This window comes from Drosophila obscura, unplaced genomic scaffold (assembly GCF_018151105.1).
Source record: "Drosophila obscura isolate BZ-5 IFL unplaced genomic scaffold, ASM1815110v1 contig_96, whole genome shotgun sequence".
NCBI classification, from domain to species: Eukaryota; Metazoa; Arthropoda; class Insecta; order Diptera; family Drosophilidae; genus Drosophila; species Drosophila obscura.
The window spans coordinates 1,339,030-1,354,581 of record NW_024542890.1 but is presented as its reverse complement, the minus strand read 5'-3'; the positions used below and the strand labels follow the sequence as shown (position 1 = coordinate 1,354,581).

The following is a 15,552-nucleotide window of genomic DNA, read 5'->3' as shown; positions in this document are numbered from 1 at the left end:
CCCAAACCAGCGCAATATACTCTGCTGATCTTCCCGTAGTGGGTACTTTAATTGCAGGTCTCCTCTGACAGCAGCAGAGTCGGAGGCAACTCTAGCTGCACTTAGCGACATGCAACGTTTGACTTCTCATTGGCCGTGGGTCAGTTGTTTGGTGGGAATCCCGCCCAGTGGGGCGATGGGTGGCGTGGGTGGCAACAACAACAGCAGCAGCAGTCACAGCAGCAGCCACAGCAAAAGCAACAACAAATTGTCATTTTCATTCGTGCCGTGCTCAGGTGAGCAGCGAGCAGCGAGCCTGATGGCCAGAAGCCACCAGAAACATTTGATGAGTGCATTATCATCATCGTCATCATCATAGCTGAATGATTTTGCTGACCATAAGTGGAGGTCTCGACAATTGTTACAGCGATTATTAAGTACACAAATGTACCTACATTAATAATAAATATACGAGTATGCATATACATACACATACACATACGTATCCATGGGCATCTGGGGCAGCCAAATCCGAATGAAAAGAATACCAGGGGAAAGGAAATGAAGTCTGATTCAGATATGACATGATTCAGATACGTATGAGTGAGGGGGACAATTCTTGAAAATTAGGCAAAGCATAAACAAATGGTGAATGAATAGAAAACCAAGAAAAGTAATACGATGACTGCCGGAGACATGCAATGAAAACAAAAGTAGAACAACAAACATGCCGTCGATAAGCTCGCTCCTTTGCAGACTGCAAGAACAAATCCTACATAAAATAATGATGAGTAGGTAACAAGTGTCCAAACTCAATGAAGGGGTGACATCCGAAACCCAATTAATTCGATAAGCAAGCAACTATAATAACGCCCTCATCCGACGGCATCTGGCTATGGATTGGGGGTTTCACGATCGGATGACTAACAAAACCATTTGTTTATTAATTCATACAGATCATTCGATTTAAAACCATTCTTCGGCCGTTCCTTCCACCTCCCACACTGCCCAGAAGCTGTTCGAAGTTCGAACCCATCGCAATATGGCAATGGGTTTTGGTTTAGCTCTGAATGATATGTGGCACAGTTGGATGATGCCAATGAAAAGCCTGGCCTTGCAGCCAACAATATAGTCTTCCTGGGGACACTCTTAGGAGGGATAAAATAATTTCTGTTCTGCAAGTTTCTCCAGTCTAATGCCGGGTTGACGTCAACGACCAGCCCGCCTCATATGGCTGACGGGCATAGCCAATGGGCAAAATTTACCTTACCCAGATGCCTCCGACTCCCACTCCAGTCCATTCCAGCCCAGTTCTCCCCGCTAATTATGAACAGGGGGAACAAGGAGGAGGTCGTGGCAGTTGAAGGGGCAGAGGACCAGAGGGAGCGGAACAAGTGCAGCTGCTGGGACACATTTGACACAGTTTGACCAAGCGTAACAAACCGCGTTTATCAAATGGAACTCGATTTGGTTTTGGTTTTGGTTTCGGTTTCGGTTTTGACTGTTGACTGTTGACGTGTCCGAAAAAAAAACAACAACAAAAAGAAACAAAAATATACTATAACCGGAGTACCTAGTCCAACCACCCACCCATCCACCCCCAGCAGCAGCAGCAGCCCTTTCCCCATCACCCCACCACCCCACTGACCCCAACCAGCCAAGCGACCCATCAGCATTTCCGCTCTAATGAAATCTATGCAAGATGAAGTGCATACATATGCACGTGTATGTATGTATGTACATATGTATGTCCAGGGAGTTGGATGTCGGATAAATATGATGTGGACTTTTGAACACATGGAGAGCAGAGTATTCGATCTGCAGTTCCTCCCTGGTGTAAGTATATCGATTAAATCGTCAAGAAATCGATTGGTAGAAGGACAAAAACTAAATTAATTCATTAAAAAGGGTCTAATCCTATGTTTGTATAGTAAGCACTTGGAATATGGTTTAGAAGTAATATGTACATATGCTTTAAAGAATTACAATAATGGAATAACCTAAATGGTTTCTGTTATCGATTAAATCGATTTGATATTCGATCAGTGCTCAATATGGAGATCGTTAATAGAGACCATAGGTACCTGCTTCACCATTTTTTTGTAGAATAGAATAAAGATTCAAGATCCGATCAGAAAATTAATTATTTGTCAGCTAATTTAATTGGCAATTTAATTATGAAATACTCAATAGATTGCTGCCAATTTCTTTGATTTGAAATATTCTAAAATTACCGAATAAATAATATATGCGCTCTCCCCCTAAGTGGGGGCTCATACTCGAGCCCTTGCCTCGGATTGCAGCCCGCATTGGGGGCCGTGGAGCCTCATTATCATCGCCAGGTGCGTGCTCGCTGCCTCGTGTCGAGGGTTTTAGTTTTAGTTTTAGTTTTGGTTTTATCTGCTCGGGCTCGTCTAATCGTTGCGTTTAAAATTGAACAATTAAACTAATTTTACTGTGCCGCCGGGGCAGCTGTTGCATGTAGGAATTTAGAGAACTTTTGATTCAACTCACCCAAAATAAATACCGAAAGTGTACGAGTACACACGAAAAAAGGCACTCGAAAAAAAAAATGCAGTCGTCGCAACTTCCGGCACGAAATAGAATTAGATAAAAAAAAATTAAAAAAAAAAAACAAACAAAAACCGAACTGAAGAAAAAATAAGGAAAATGTACAAAAAAGTTGTCGACCTTCTTTTGGAAAATTTCACACGATTTTCAAATGCAAATTGCGTTTTTTTCTTTTACGTTTCTTACAGCCGTTGTCTTTTTGGGTTTTGGGCCAAAAGTGGAACAGAACGCACTGGGGCTGGAACTGGGGCTGTGAAGGTATAAAAATTACCACTTTATGCGGGCTACACTTTGGGGGTACGTGGATCGATTCCCGGAACCGAATGAATGGCAGCCAGCAGGTGGCCCGGGCTTATATAGGCCCAGGCCATCCACCCCAACCCTGGCATCTGAACCCTTTCGATCCTGGCCAGCCCAGCCCGGATAAGATAAGGGCCACGTACCGGGCATGGTTCCATGCAGATGTCCCAAATGCCCGACTAATGGGGATGATAATGGCTGGGAGGTGGAGACGCTGATGGTTCTAGCGATGGTGATGAAGGGGGCACGCTTATCGCCGGCCGCCTGGCGCAATTATGCAAAACAATATGGTGGGTACCAGCTATCGATCCAATGATAGCCACAGATAACCAGGCAGATAACCCACAAAAAAAAGACAAACAAAAAAAGAAAAGGGTTTGAAAACATCGGAAAGCATTGATGGTCCCCGAAGGATACGACTGAGCAACGATCCGCCCAAGAGAAGGGAGCCTGTTCCGATTAAGCTTGTCAGCAATAAATTGCACTAAAGTGCTTCCAGGAGGGGTTCTGCACTACTCAACCAGATCCATAACCCACGTCAGGATCTTTGAAAAGTACATTCAAAATGTTTGATTTTGTAGCACTGTGTAATCTACGGGCGTGCAACAGGAATACATGGAATGATTTAACTCCGCCCCTTTATCGATATGGAACGATCAACGAGGGGGAGCAGGAATAGCACAATTCTGGGATGGGACTTAATTTGAGATTAATTTCATGGAATACTTTCCAATCATTAATGGATTATTTTTCTGTAAGATGAACCACAAAGAATACGAGGGTTGATCAAAAGTCTGGGCTTTGAGTAGGTTCTACTCATGCTATGAATTCCATTTAATCTAATGACTCCATAGCGAGATGCCGGGTCCTTGGATGAATCTTTTATATATTCGTTCATATTAAGTAGAGGGAAACACGTGGACACTACTTTTTCGGCAACCAAAAGGGGCAGAATTAAACCACTTGAAGCAAAGCATCGAAAGAATATCAAAACTATCCAGCTCGAATAAAATTTGTGTGTTTGAAAACTGCTGACCAAATTATTTCAGCAGCCACTGAACCGATCAACTAGAAATTTAATGGCTAATCTACGAGCATGGATAATAGTAATCTGTTGTTATTATTTTTGTTTTGTTTGGTTATTTTTTTATGATCTTTAAACTCTGATGATTAAAGATGAAATTTCGAGGCACTCAACCGATGACCGATGCAATGAAATATCCCGTGAACATTAAATATATTTTCTCATAAATCGTATTTTAATAGAAATGTAATAAAAATTAATGGAAATGTAAAAACCGAATATCATAATTCAAATGGTTTTTTTTCCAAAAAAAAAAAATAGTTCACAAATATGGCGTTTATCTGGGGCTTCTCAGTGTATGTGCCCCTCGTTTAGGTAATATAAATGTTGCATAGGCAAGGGATCAGAGCTTGCGCAGATCTAGGACAAAGACACCGCCGTCGGAGGCACTGGCGCCCACCTTGTTGCCGCTGGAGTTCCAGCAGACCTCGAAGATGCCGCCGGTGCCCTTGTAGGTGTGCACCAGCTGTCCAGTCTGGGTGCTCCAGATGTGCACGCACTTGTCGAAGCTGCCCGAGGCAAGGTGCTTGCCGTCGGGACTGAAGGCCACCGAGTAGACGGGCTCCGTGTGCTTGGTGAGCGTGTAGATGCAGCTGCCACGCTCCACGTCCCACAGGCGAACCGTCGAGTCGAAGGAGGCCGAGGCGAGCACCAGGTTCATGTTCGGATTGTTCGTGCTCGGCCCTGTGGGTGACCACTTGATCGTGTAGATCTCCTTGGAATGGGCCAACAGGTCCTGGCAGCACCGATCCCGATTCATGCTCCAGATCTTCAGAGTCAAGTCGTCCGAGCAGGAGGCCAGCAGCTGCCCCTGCGGGCACCACTTGATGGCGTTCACCTCGTTGGTGTGGCCACGGAACGTTTTGATCGGCTCTGCCTCGCCCAGCCGACACACGAATATTCTCTGATCTGTGCTGCACGAGGCGAAGGCCTCACTCGTCTGCCAGTCCACGTCCAGGGCCGGGGCACTATGAAAGGCGAACTGTTGCGTGCACTTCCCCGTGCTGGCATCCCAGATGATCGTCGTCTTGTCCACGCCGGCGGAGACAATGTAGTTGCCATACTTGTTCCACTTGAGGGCAAAGATCGGCCCCTTGTGCTGGCACAGCGTCAAGGTCAGGCGGCCGTCTGTGTTCCAGATGCGCGCATATCCATCATAGCTACCAGTGGCCAACAGCGAGCCCTCACCATTCCAGTCCAGGGACGTGACGTCCTTGTTGCTCCGCACCTCTTCCCCGTCCTTCTGGATGCAGTGCTTCAGCACCAGCTGCTGATGGGAGCTGGCCGTTGATCCGGACATGTCCCAGAGGCGGGTAGTGCTATCGCCCGAGCCACTGGCCAGCAGGTCCCGATGCGGATTCCAGGCGCAGATGAACACCTCGCCCTCGTGGCCGCGCAGAGCGCACGCCTCGGACTCCGGGATCTCAATGCTCCCATCAATCTCCATTTGGTCGAGGGACTCAGGGGCGCCGGTCCCACTCGGAGCTGTACTCTGGGCTGGAGCTGCAGGCGAAGCTGAGGCTGGGACTGGGGCTGGGGCTGATTTTTCCGGTTTTATTGGAAAGAAAGTGGCGACAGCGGCGGCTTTTTTGGATGTGGATGGGACGGCGTCGTCGCTGCTCGTCTCGATGGCTTTTGGATTTTTGTTGCCTCTGGAGCCGCTAGTGGATGCAGCACTCCCACTGGAGGCCCCCTCCTTGGTGGACTCCGAGGTGCTGCTGGATGGCTGCGCGGCTTCTTCTGCGGCTGCGGCTGCGTCCTCGTCCGTTTTCGCCGCCGGCTTGGGCCCCTTGGCCTCCGGCATCACAGCATCAATCAGGGAGAGGCCTTCAATGAGACGCCCCACCTCTCCGTCCTCGCCGACGCTCCACTCCACCTCTGTGTAGAGGAGACCCTTCTGCAGGATGGAGAGCAGGGCGGCCGGCGGCACCAGGTTCCCATTGATGTTGGTCCGCGAGATGTGCGACTCAATGCCAAAGACGTAGGAGGAGTGCAGGAAGCCCGACTCCTGCAGGTATCGGTAAACCAGAAAGTTTACCTCGTCGCTGGAAAAACTCATGGCAGCCGGGGGGGACGCAGACGCAGACTCAGACTCTATCCAGCCTTTGTTTCTTCTGCTCTGATGTGCTTCTGATTGTGGCAGCGGCGGCAATGACGTGGAGATTGATAAAGCGGCAGGCACTGCGTAAAACATGCGTCTCCGCTCCTCTCCAGAAATCGCCACTTGCCGCCTCTCAACGAGGGGACGGATCTAAGACGGATCTGTACAAGAACAACAACTCCTGAATAGTCGAAAATTCTACTAAGCCGATAAACGCTTCGCTTGCATTGATGCCAATGCCAATGGCAATGGCAATGGCAATGACAATAACAAATGCAAAGGAAAATGAATAATTGTTTACTTCGGTGTTCCATTTCTTTAAAATCGCCGATCTCATAGTTTTCGATGTCATAACATGGGGACGGCAGAGGGGGACAATAAATAAAAACACTGCACCACCAGCTGTTATTGGGAGCTTCTGATATCTCGACGATACAGACATACACATGTATGCAGATCCATCCACACGAATTCAATATACTCTAGGAGTGCGGGACTAAATGCTGTATGCAACCAAAGAAAACTCTTGAAAGCCATCCCTGATTCAGCTCAGCCTGCAGTATTATATTTTTAAGAATATTAATAATAATTAATAGTGATATCTTTATGAGCGCCAGGGACAGGGGCAGAGGCACACCCAAGTGAGTGGGTTGCTGTCCTTCGCGCTTTAATCGCAGTTAAGTATTATTATGATCATTGCCTGCAACCAAACACAACCAAAGAACCATAAGTCAATAAAATACCAAGACGGTTGCATTGGAAAAAAATTCCATTTAAATTTTCGTTCGACCCTTCCTTGGTACGCGCAGCGATCGGGGTAATGATATTTCAGTTCCCTTTTCCACTCTTATTCGGATTAGTCTCTTTGTCCACAGAAACGAAAAATTTATATTTCCGATTTGGGCAAAAAAAAAGTAAAAACAAGTCAAAATATTGGCCCAGTTTTCTGGGATATGTGAGAGAGACTTTTTGGAAGAAATTTGATCCTTAATCATGTTACTAATAGGAGATAATAATAATTAATTTAAATAGGTTCTCACATCAAAGTAAATGAAATTATAGGCAAAGTGCTTAAATTTATACACCATCAATACTATAAAGAACGAGGGGGAACGTTGTGAGTCGGTTCGGTGGCTGCGACTTTACTTTTATACCCGTACTCAGAAGGGGCCGGCCGAAATAGTGAAATACACTTGTAGCAGTGTGATATCACATGAGTCTGGAAACAAAATTTGATTGCTCTAGCTCTTATTGTGCCTGAGAACTAACTAACAGACAGACAGACAGACATAGACTCTGCTATTTATGCTGATCTAGAATATATATACTTTATGGGGTCGGAAACGTTTCCTTCACTGCGTTACACACATCCACTTTGACCACAAATCTAATCTACCCCTATGTTAATATATCGGATCAGAATTTATGTGGAAATCTATTTTTATTGACTTTCCATTGAAATGCCCAGTATGCAGTATTTTAAGACTATTACGACATATTCATACTATACTGGTATTGAAGTACATATAGTGGAAACGACCATTATGGACATATGTACATACAATACATATGGGCATTTCTTCTAAATAGGTCCACCGAGACCAAAAAATTAAATGTCTACAAAAAAAACATTTTCATATAATTAATTCTGTTGCGATATTTTAGTCTAAATTTATAAAACGACAACTAATGTACCCAATTAACATACATATGATTTCAATTTCAAAAGGGTCTTTTTTTCGTTATCTAAACTTTCAACTATCTAAAAATATTCGAGAAAAATGGTATATTTGCATTGTTGCTGCATTGTCGGCTGCAACAGCTTTATTTGATTTTATTTACACATCTCCTTTCAAAATTATCTGCGAGCGAAGCCGCTGAGGGCTTGCTAGTACTTGCATAAAATTTAACCTTTCAAATTGCCGTGTCCACTTCTGCTTTTGTGGCCCAATTTTTTTTTTCCAACCTAATTTTTTCAAGAATTATGGTTTTTTTTCTATGGCAGAACTTTTTTTTGAAGAATTTTTGAAATCTGGTATTTTTTTTTAAAGATTTTTTCAGAGGAAGCGCTTGTTTTTTCCAACTCATTTTACCTCTGGTACGTCTGGTGGTAAAGATTGGTTTGCTATTTTGAAAGGATAATTAAAACAGCTAGAAGTTGATGCCAAACACTTTGTGATTACAGCTTACCGTCTGGGAAATATAAAGCATTGAAATGCAAAAATGATGATTTTTGTGGGGTATTTTTTACGAAATTTTGACTTTAAAAACTCAGGAAAAAAAATTTTTTCGTGTATAGGTGCGTTAATTTGGCGTCGTTTAAGGTATCGCTCATTAAAATCTATGGAGAGACTTTGGAGCTAAAATTCGTTAACCAAACCTAAAATATGGAAAATGAACAAAAAATACCTTTTTGAAGGTGGCGGGCCCAACTGCCAATTGGAATAAAGCAAACGAACAAGGGTAGTACATTTGGTACCTGATCGCGCTCCCCTGAAAAAATCTTTAAAAAAAATACCAGTTTTCAAAAATTCTTTAAAAAAAAGTTCTGCCATAAAAACAAAAAAAAATATCATCAAACCATTTCTAAGCCCCAAATCTTTAAGAAAAAGTTCGTTTTGTTCCTTGAGGAAAAATCGTGTTGACTAGTGTAATTGTCCCGTGCGAGTGGATTAGTTTTTTGCAAAAAATATTAAAAACGAATTGCTCAAATTCGATCTTAGCACCAGCTATAGGGCTAGTCAAAAGTTTTATCATGAAGGTAAAACAATTTTGAAAATCAGTTTTTTTTTTACCTTTCTACCACTTGCAATACGTACGACTGTTTTGTTCGCTTTCACAGAAATGGCCATATCGACGCATTTTCGCGAAAGTATCGTATGTCAAATAATCAAATTTTAGAGGAGAAAGTTATTTTAGATTACTCAGCTTAGAATGGGAAAAAACCGGTACAACCCTTTAAGGTTATGTTGCTTCAGCTACAAAAACGAATTTCAACTTAATTGTTGCCAATTTCGCGTTTCTTTAAACATACAATACTTTCGCTTGCTATGTTTTTATGGGCTTAGACGCAACAAGTGTACATACGATAATGGAACAAAAATATTTATTGAACGAAATAATTCCATAAAAATATAAAGAATTGTAATCTTTTTGAGCTTTCACAGCTTCATTTATCACCAGCTGGATCAATGAATAATAAAAGCGAACACCAACGGCGCAATAGAAACAAGCAATAACCAAATCGAAAACATACAACGGTGCATCAGAAATCTATAGAGATTTTGACTCTCGAGATTTGTTAATTCAACTGAAAAATCCGGATCGGATCTCTAGAGATTTGAAAATTAAATACATAAAATGATTACGTAATCATTAATCAATCATCATGGGGTTCCTTGAATGAGGGGGGAGGAGGTCAAAAGACATCGAAAACGTGATTATGTAATACATGGACAACCCATTTGCGGTAAAAATGGATGAGTTTAAAGGAGAGACAACGACACAACGTTCCGACCCCATAAAGTATATATGTATGTATATTCTAGATCAGCATCAATAGCCGAGTCTATGTCTGTCTGTCTATCCGTCCGTCTTGTTTGACGCCTAGTTCTCAGAGACTATAAAAGCTAGAAAACCAAATTTGGTTTCCAGACTCATGTGATATCACACTGAGTCAAGTCTGTTTCAAAATTTTGCCACGCCCCCTTCCGCGTTCACAAAGGACGAAAATCTGTGGCATCCAATTTTGAGATACGGGAAAAATAAAAGCGCAGTATCGTAGAGAATAACCATATCTACCAGGATGCCGAATCTGGATCAGATCGGATCATTATTATATCCAGAATGAAGAAATTAATTTTCAGTTGCTTCCCCCACCTCCTCCAGCTAGCGACCACGCTACTCACGCTACTTTCTCGCTCGCACACACTCTGCCCTGTGCTGTGCGCGACCTTTGCGGAGAAGATGTAAAATCTACGTTGTAGATGTATAATATACATTGTAGGTGTAGATGACAGATGTAGCAAAAAAATTTAAAATGTAAAATATTTTATTTTTATACCCGTACTCAAAAAAGAGTTAAGGGGTATATTAGATTTGTGGTAAAAGTGGATGTGTGCAACGCAGAGAAGGAAACGTTTCCGACCCCATAAAGTATATATATTCTTGATCAGATCAATAGCCGAGCCATAGCCATGTCCGTCTGTCTGTCCGTCCGTCCGTCTGTCCGTCTGTCCGTCTGTCCGTCTTATGAGCGCCTAGATCTGAGAGACTATAAGAGCTAGAGAAACCAAATTTGGTTTCCAGACTCATGTGATATCACACTGCTATAAGCGCATTCAAAATTTCGCCCTCTTCCGCCCCTGCATTTTAAAGATACGATAAATAAAGCAGTACCAGAGAACGCCATATCTACCAGACTGCCGATCTGAACTAGATCGGATCATAATATAGCCAGAAGAAATTAATTTTCCGTTGGTTCCCTCTCCTTCTTCAGCGCTCTGACGCTACGATTCTCCTTGCTCGACATCTGCCGCGTTCAGTGCGCGACGACCCCAGCGGAGGAGATGTAGAATATAAATGGTACATGTACAATCTACTTGTTAGATGTGGAATATACATTGTAGATGTATGTGATACATGACAAAATGTAAAATGTAAATTTTTTTTTTTAATAATTATTATTTAAAAAATGTATATACTGACTGAGTACGGGTATAAGTAGAGTCGCGTCCCCAGAGCGACTCATATGTTCCTTCTCGTTCTACATGTATGTACATATGTATATCATAAGCTCACATATTTACAGCTGTGGTCATTGAAATAGTAGTGCCGCACCTTACCACTTTCAAGAGTGTTTTTGGACATTTCCAGTATTCCAAATATAACATGTAATACATTTCTGGAAAGCTTAATATGTAAGCACTAGAACCCTAAAGAAATCCTATTGCATTTGCATTCCATCTTCATGTTTTACATGACTTAAAAAATACCCATCAAATCTGCTGTAAACGTTTAACAAAAATTAAACGAGAAGGAACGTGTGAGTCGCGACTCTACTTATACCCGTACTCAGTCAGTATATACATTTTTGAGAATTAAAAAAAAAAATTTTACAATTTACATTTTTTTGCTACGTCTGGTATTTACATCTACAATGTATATTCTACATCTCCTCAGCTAGAGGGTGCTCGCGTACATAACGAGGCAGAGTGTGCGAGCGAGAAAGAGAATGAGCAGCGTGTCTCTGGCTGAAGTTTGCGGGGGAAGCAACTGAAAATTAATTATGATCTAATTCAGATTCAGCAGTCTGGTAGATATAGTCGTTCCCTACGATACTGCGTTTCAGTTTTATCGTATCTTTAAAAATGTGTCTGACACAGATTTTCGTTCTTTGTGGAGGCGGTGGGGGCTTGTAGCATTGTAATATCACATGAGTCTGGAAACCAAACCAAAACGAGAAGGAACGTGCGAGTCGCTTCTGGGGACGCGACTCTACTTATACCCGTACTCAGTCAATATATATATTTTTGAGCATATAATTTTTTAGAATTTTAGAATTAAAAAAAAATTTTACACCTTACATTTTTTTGCTACATCTGTTATCTACATCTTACATATATTATGTATATTCTATATCTAACAAGTGTTATATTTACCATTTAGATTCTACATATCTCTAGGGGGGGTTGCTCGCGCACTGAACGCGACAGAGTGTGCGAGCGAGAGGAAATGACTTGCGTTGTCGTTGTCAGGAGGGGGCAGGGGAAGCGACTGAAAATTAATTTCTTCATTCTGGCTATAATTATGATCCGATCCGTTTAAATTGGCAGTCTGGTAGATATGGTCATTCTCAACGATACTGCGTTTTTAATTTTAGCGTATCTTTAAAATGTGCCTGCCACATTTTCGTCCTTTGTGTGGGCGGAAGGGGGCGGGGCTTTTGAATACACTTGAGCAGTGTGATATCACTGAGTGCGGAAACCAAATTTGGTTGCCCTAACCTTACAGTCTTTGAGATCAGGGGCTCAACAAGACGGCAGACAGACAGACAGACAGACAGACAGACAGACGGACAGACAGACATGGCTATATCGACTCGGCTATTGATGCTGATCAAGAATATATATACTTTATGGGGTCGACGTTTCCTCCTGCGTTACACACATCCACTTTTACCATAATACATTTTTTTTGAGTACGGGTATAATTATGGGAGAATGTCAAATAAATTGTAGCAACTTCAAATCCGTCAACCAGAGCAAAGTTTTAGAAAGTGGTCAGAGGAGTATTGACTCAAAACATATTGAACCGTTCTCTGGACCTTATTGACCCATGCCAGGTCGGTGTAAGGCCGTAATGATAATAAAATGGATTGAAAACTAGATATAAAACCTCAAGACACATGTAGAACCTAAACGAGAAGGAACGTGTGAGTCGTTTCTGGGGACACGATATTTCTATACACCTTCGTAGTCAGTATAACATTATTGAGCTTAGATTTTTTGTATTTTAGAAAAAAAAAAATTGTACATTTTACATTTTTTTGCTACATCTGCTTATTCTACATATACAATGTATATTTTACATCTAACATGTAGATTCTAGATGTACCATTCATATTCTACATCTCCCCCGCTAGGGGTTGCTCGCGCACTGAACGCGGCAGAGTGTGCGAGCGAGAAGGAAAATGACTTGCGTTGTCGTTTGCGGGAGGGGGGCAGGGGAAGCAACGAAAATTAATTTCTTCATTCTGGCTATAATTATAATCCGATCTGATTCAGATTCGGCAGTCTGGTAGATATGGTCATTCTCTACGATACTGCGTTTTTAGTTTTATCGTATCTTTAAAACTGTGCCTGCCACAGATTTTCGTTCTTTGTGGGGGCGGAAGGGGGCGGGGCGAAATTTTGAAATACACTTGTAGCAGTGTGATATCACATGAGTCTGGAAACAAAATTTGGTTGCTCTAGCTTTGATAGTCTCTGAGATCCAGGCGCTCATCAAGACGGACAGACGGACAGACGGACAGACGGACAGACGGACGGACGGACGGACAGACGGACATGGCTATATCGACTCGGCTATTGATGCTGATCAAGAATATATATACTTTATGGGGTCGGAAACTTTTCCTTCTCTGCGTTGCACACATCCACTTTTACCACAAATCTAATATACCCCTTAACTCTTTTTTGAGTACGGGTATAAAAAAAAAAACAAATTATAAGCTCAAAAATGTATATACTGACTGAGTACGGGTATAAGTAGAGTCGCGTCCACAGAAGCGACTCACACGTTCCTTCTCGTTTTTTATTGTTTACATTCCTGTCTATTCAAAAAGGTATTACATGTTAAACTTGGAATGCTGGAAGTGTCTCAAAAACAGTCCTGAAAGTAGTGAGACGCGGCACTACTATTTCAATGATCACAGCTGTATATATACAGCTGAGTACGTTCCTTCTCGTTAATAATCTTTCTTGGCTAATTTACCATTAAGATAAAAGTTAATACTAGGTGAGGGAATTTACATGCATATTCAATAAAAAAAGATCGTTTCTTCCTACGAGAACACAAATGCTACCCAAATAAATTAATCAGGATGATAACTTTATGTGCGTCGCTCGATGAATATCCTGCACAAGATATATCTGCTTTACAAAAATGTGTCCTTCAAATGCCCAAACTAATTTCGTTCTCTTATGTTTCAAAATAATAATAACAATAATATATTTATGAGCACTTAGTCTGCAGTTTTCTGGCTACAGTATGGTTGTGTCAACCCTGGCCAGATACAGCTGCGACAAAAGGCAGCTCCTAACAGCAGAACAAATATCTAACCACCCCAAGGCTACATATGTATCTATTCTGCAACCACAGTTTGGTTTATGAACCTAATTATGAGCTAACAAACAAATGTATTAGCGCTTTAGTCTGCAGTTCCCGTGCAGCCTTGGGCAGTGTGTCAACCCTAGTCAGGTACAGCTGCGACAAGAGGGACCCCAAACGCGACATCAGAACTTGGTGTCGTTGTCAGAGACTTTTATAATCAGAAATAATTCGGTAAATTAAACAAGCAGGCGGCAGGCAGTGGGAGGACGGGCCAGTCGATAGGGATATGCTTAGATAGGGAGCAGCGATGGCAGCGGCGAAGCGTGTGGCTGGGGCCCAACATATGGACGAAAACCGGGAGAGAAAAGGGAAATCTATGACTCGTTTGGCCTCGTATGGATTTATGACAGAGGCGAGCAAATAAAAAACTATGTGAAATCAAATAGAAATTTCATAATTTCGTTTTCCACGGAAAAGATGGCACCCACCCGGTCAGGATTGATGATGTGGAAGAGGAGGGGAGCACACAAACAGAGGGAGAGAGCGCTGCTTATCGGCTCTACTTTGTGTGGAATCAGGTAAGCAAGGTGATAAAAGAGCACTCCGCTCTGGCAGTCGACAGTGGACATGGGACATGGGACAGGCTGCTCCTGCCAAACTTTATCACAATTTAAATATTAATTCAGGAATACTCGTGTGCGTGCGGCTCTCAAAGGATAGCGAGGCGGAGGCTTATCGCAGAGGCGATAAAGTTGAGCAAACACTAGAGTGCAATGTTTCATGGAAACGGACAAATGGGGAACAGCTGCAGGTATTTTGTCTCGAATGCCCACTCGCCCAATCGCCTGCCCTCTTCAATCCAACATCATTGGCACTCACCAGAGGCTCTGCGGCTGTTGTGGCAGCTCCTACCGCTCCGGCTCCGGCTCCTGCTCCAGCTGCTAATGATGATGATGGCGTGGTGACTCCGTCGCCAATTTGTTGGTTATTTAGTTTTGTGATTTGCTTTCGAAGGGCAGCAATCTGAGCAGGGACAAACGAGAGAGAGAGAGTGAGAAACGTGAGCATGAGAAGTGGCAGGAAGTCGCACAAGTGCCCATCGCACTTCCAGGCCCTACCTCGCGATCCTTATCCCCGCAGAGCTGGTCCAGCTGTTCCTTTTGCTGTTGGGACTCCGCCAGCAGGTCCAGGGCCGTCTTTGTATCGGTCTCCGCGCCGCGGTAGTCCTCGTCGCCTGGCCCGGCCGTGTCGGCCAGCACTTCCTGGGCCAGATTCGTCAGCTGGCCCTTGATGGAGTTGAGGCTGTTGTTCAGCCAGGACATGTCTGCTGTCTGATTGCTCCTCTACCTTGTGCGAACTTAGCTAACTCTCTCTGGCCAAAGTTCTTCCTGGACGGACGTGCTTTCAACAATCAATTTATTATTTCCTATTTTTTTGCGTGGCAAACGTTTTGCAGCTGATTTTGTTATTGTTTCATTGCGATGAATGGGCGCTGCTATCGATAGTTGGCGATGCTGCGATAGTCTGCCGACAAACATCAGTTCAGATTCTGGCTGCTACGAAATCCTTGTGGCGGGCTGCATATTTCGTTTAAAACAAACAAAATCATAAAACAATTGAATACACATTTGGTTTTGGAACATTCTTCTGTGGCAACGTTTATTTATATGTAAAGTTTGTCTCA

The 15,552-nt window shown here is 42.9% G+C and overlaps 2 protein-coding genes across 2 annotated transcripts in view; both read right to left on the bottom strand.

Moving 5' to 3' along the window:
- The window catches only part of LOC111070425 (thyroid receptor-interacting protein 11), a 35,715-nt gene extending 20,385 nt beyond the window's left edge, over positions 1-15,330 (bottom strand). The window contains exons 1-2 of the mRNA XM_022360946.2: positions 14,987-15,330; positions 14,748-14,891 (exon numbers count right to left, since the gene is read on the bottom strand). Of these exons, the coding sequence (XP_022216638.2) occupies positions 14,748-14,891; positions 14,987-15,190 (348 nt within the window). The 5' untranslated portion in view covers positions 15,191-15,330. The remainder of the gene's footprint in view (positions 1-14,747; positions 14,892-14,986) is intronic.
- On the bottom strand, positions 4,204-6,188 carry LOC121405468 (F-box-like/WD repeat-containing protein TBL1XR1). Its single transcript, XM_041596167.1, has one exon. The coding sequence runs from the start codon at positions 6,126-6,128 to the stop codon at positions 4,278-4,280; it is 1,851 nt and encodes a 616-aa protein (XP_041452101.1). The 5' UTR covers positions 6,129-6,188; the 3' UTR covers positions 4,204-4,277.
- Positions 15,331-15,552: the final 222 nt, after the last annotated feature.

Excerpts from the sequence above, each read along its gene's own strand:
- LOC121405468 (XM_041596167.1), bottom strand. The coding sequence starts at position 6,128 with ATGTTTTACGCAGTGCCTGCCGCTTTATCAATCTCCACGTCATTGCCG.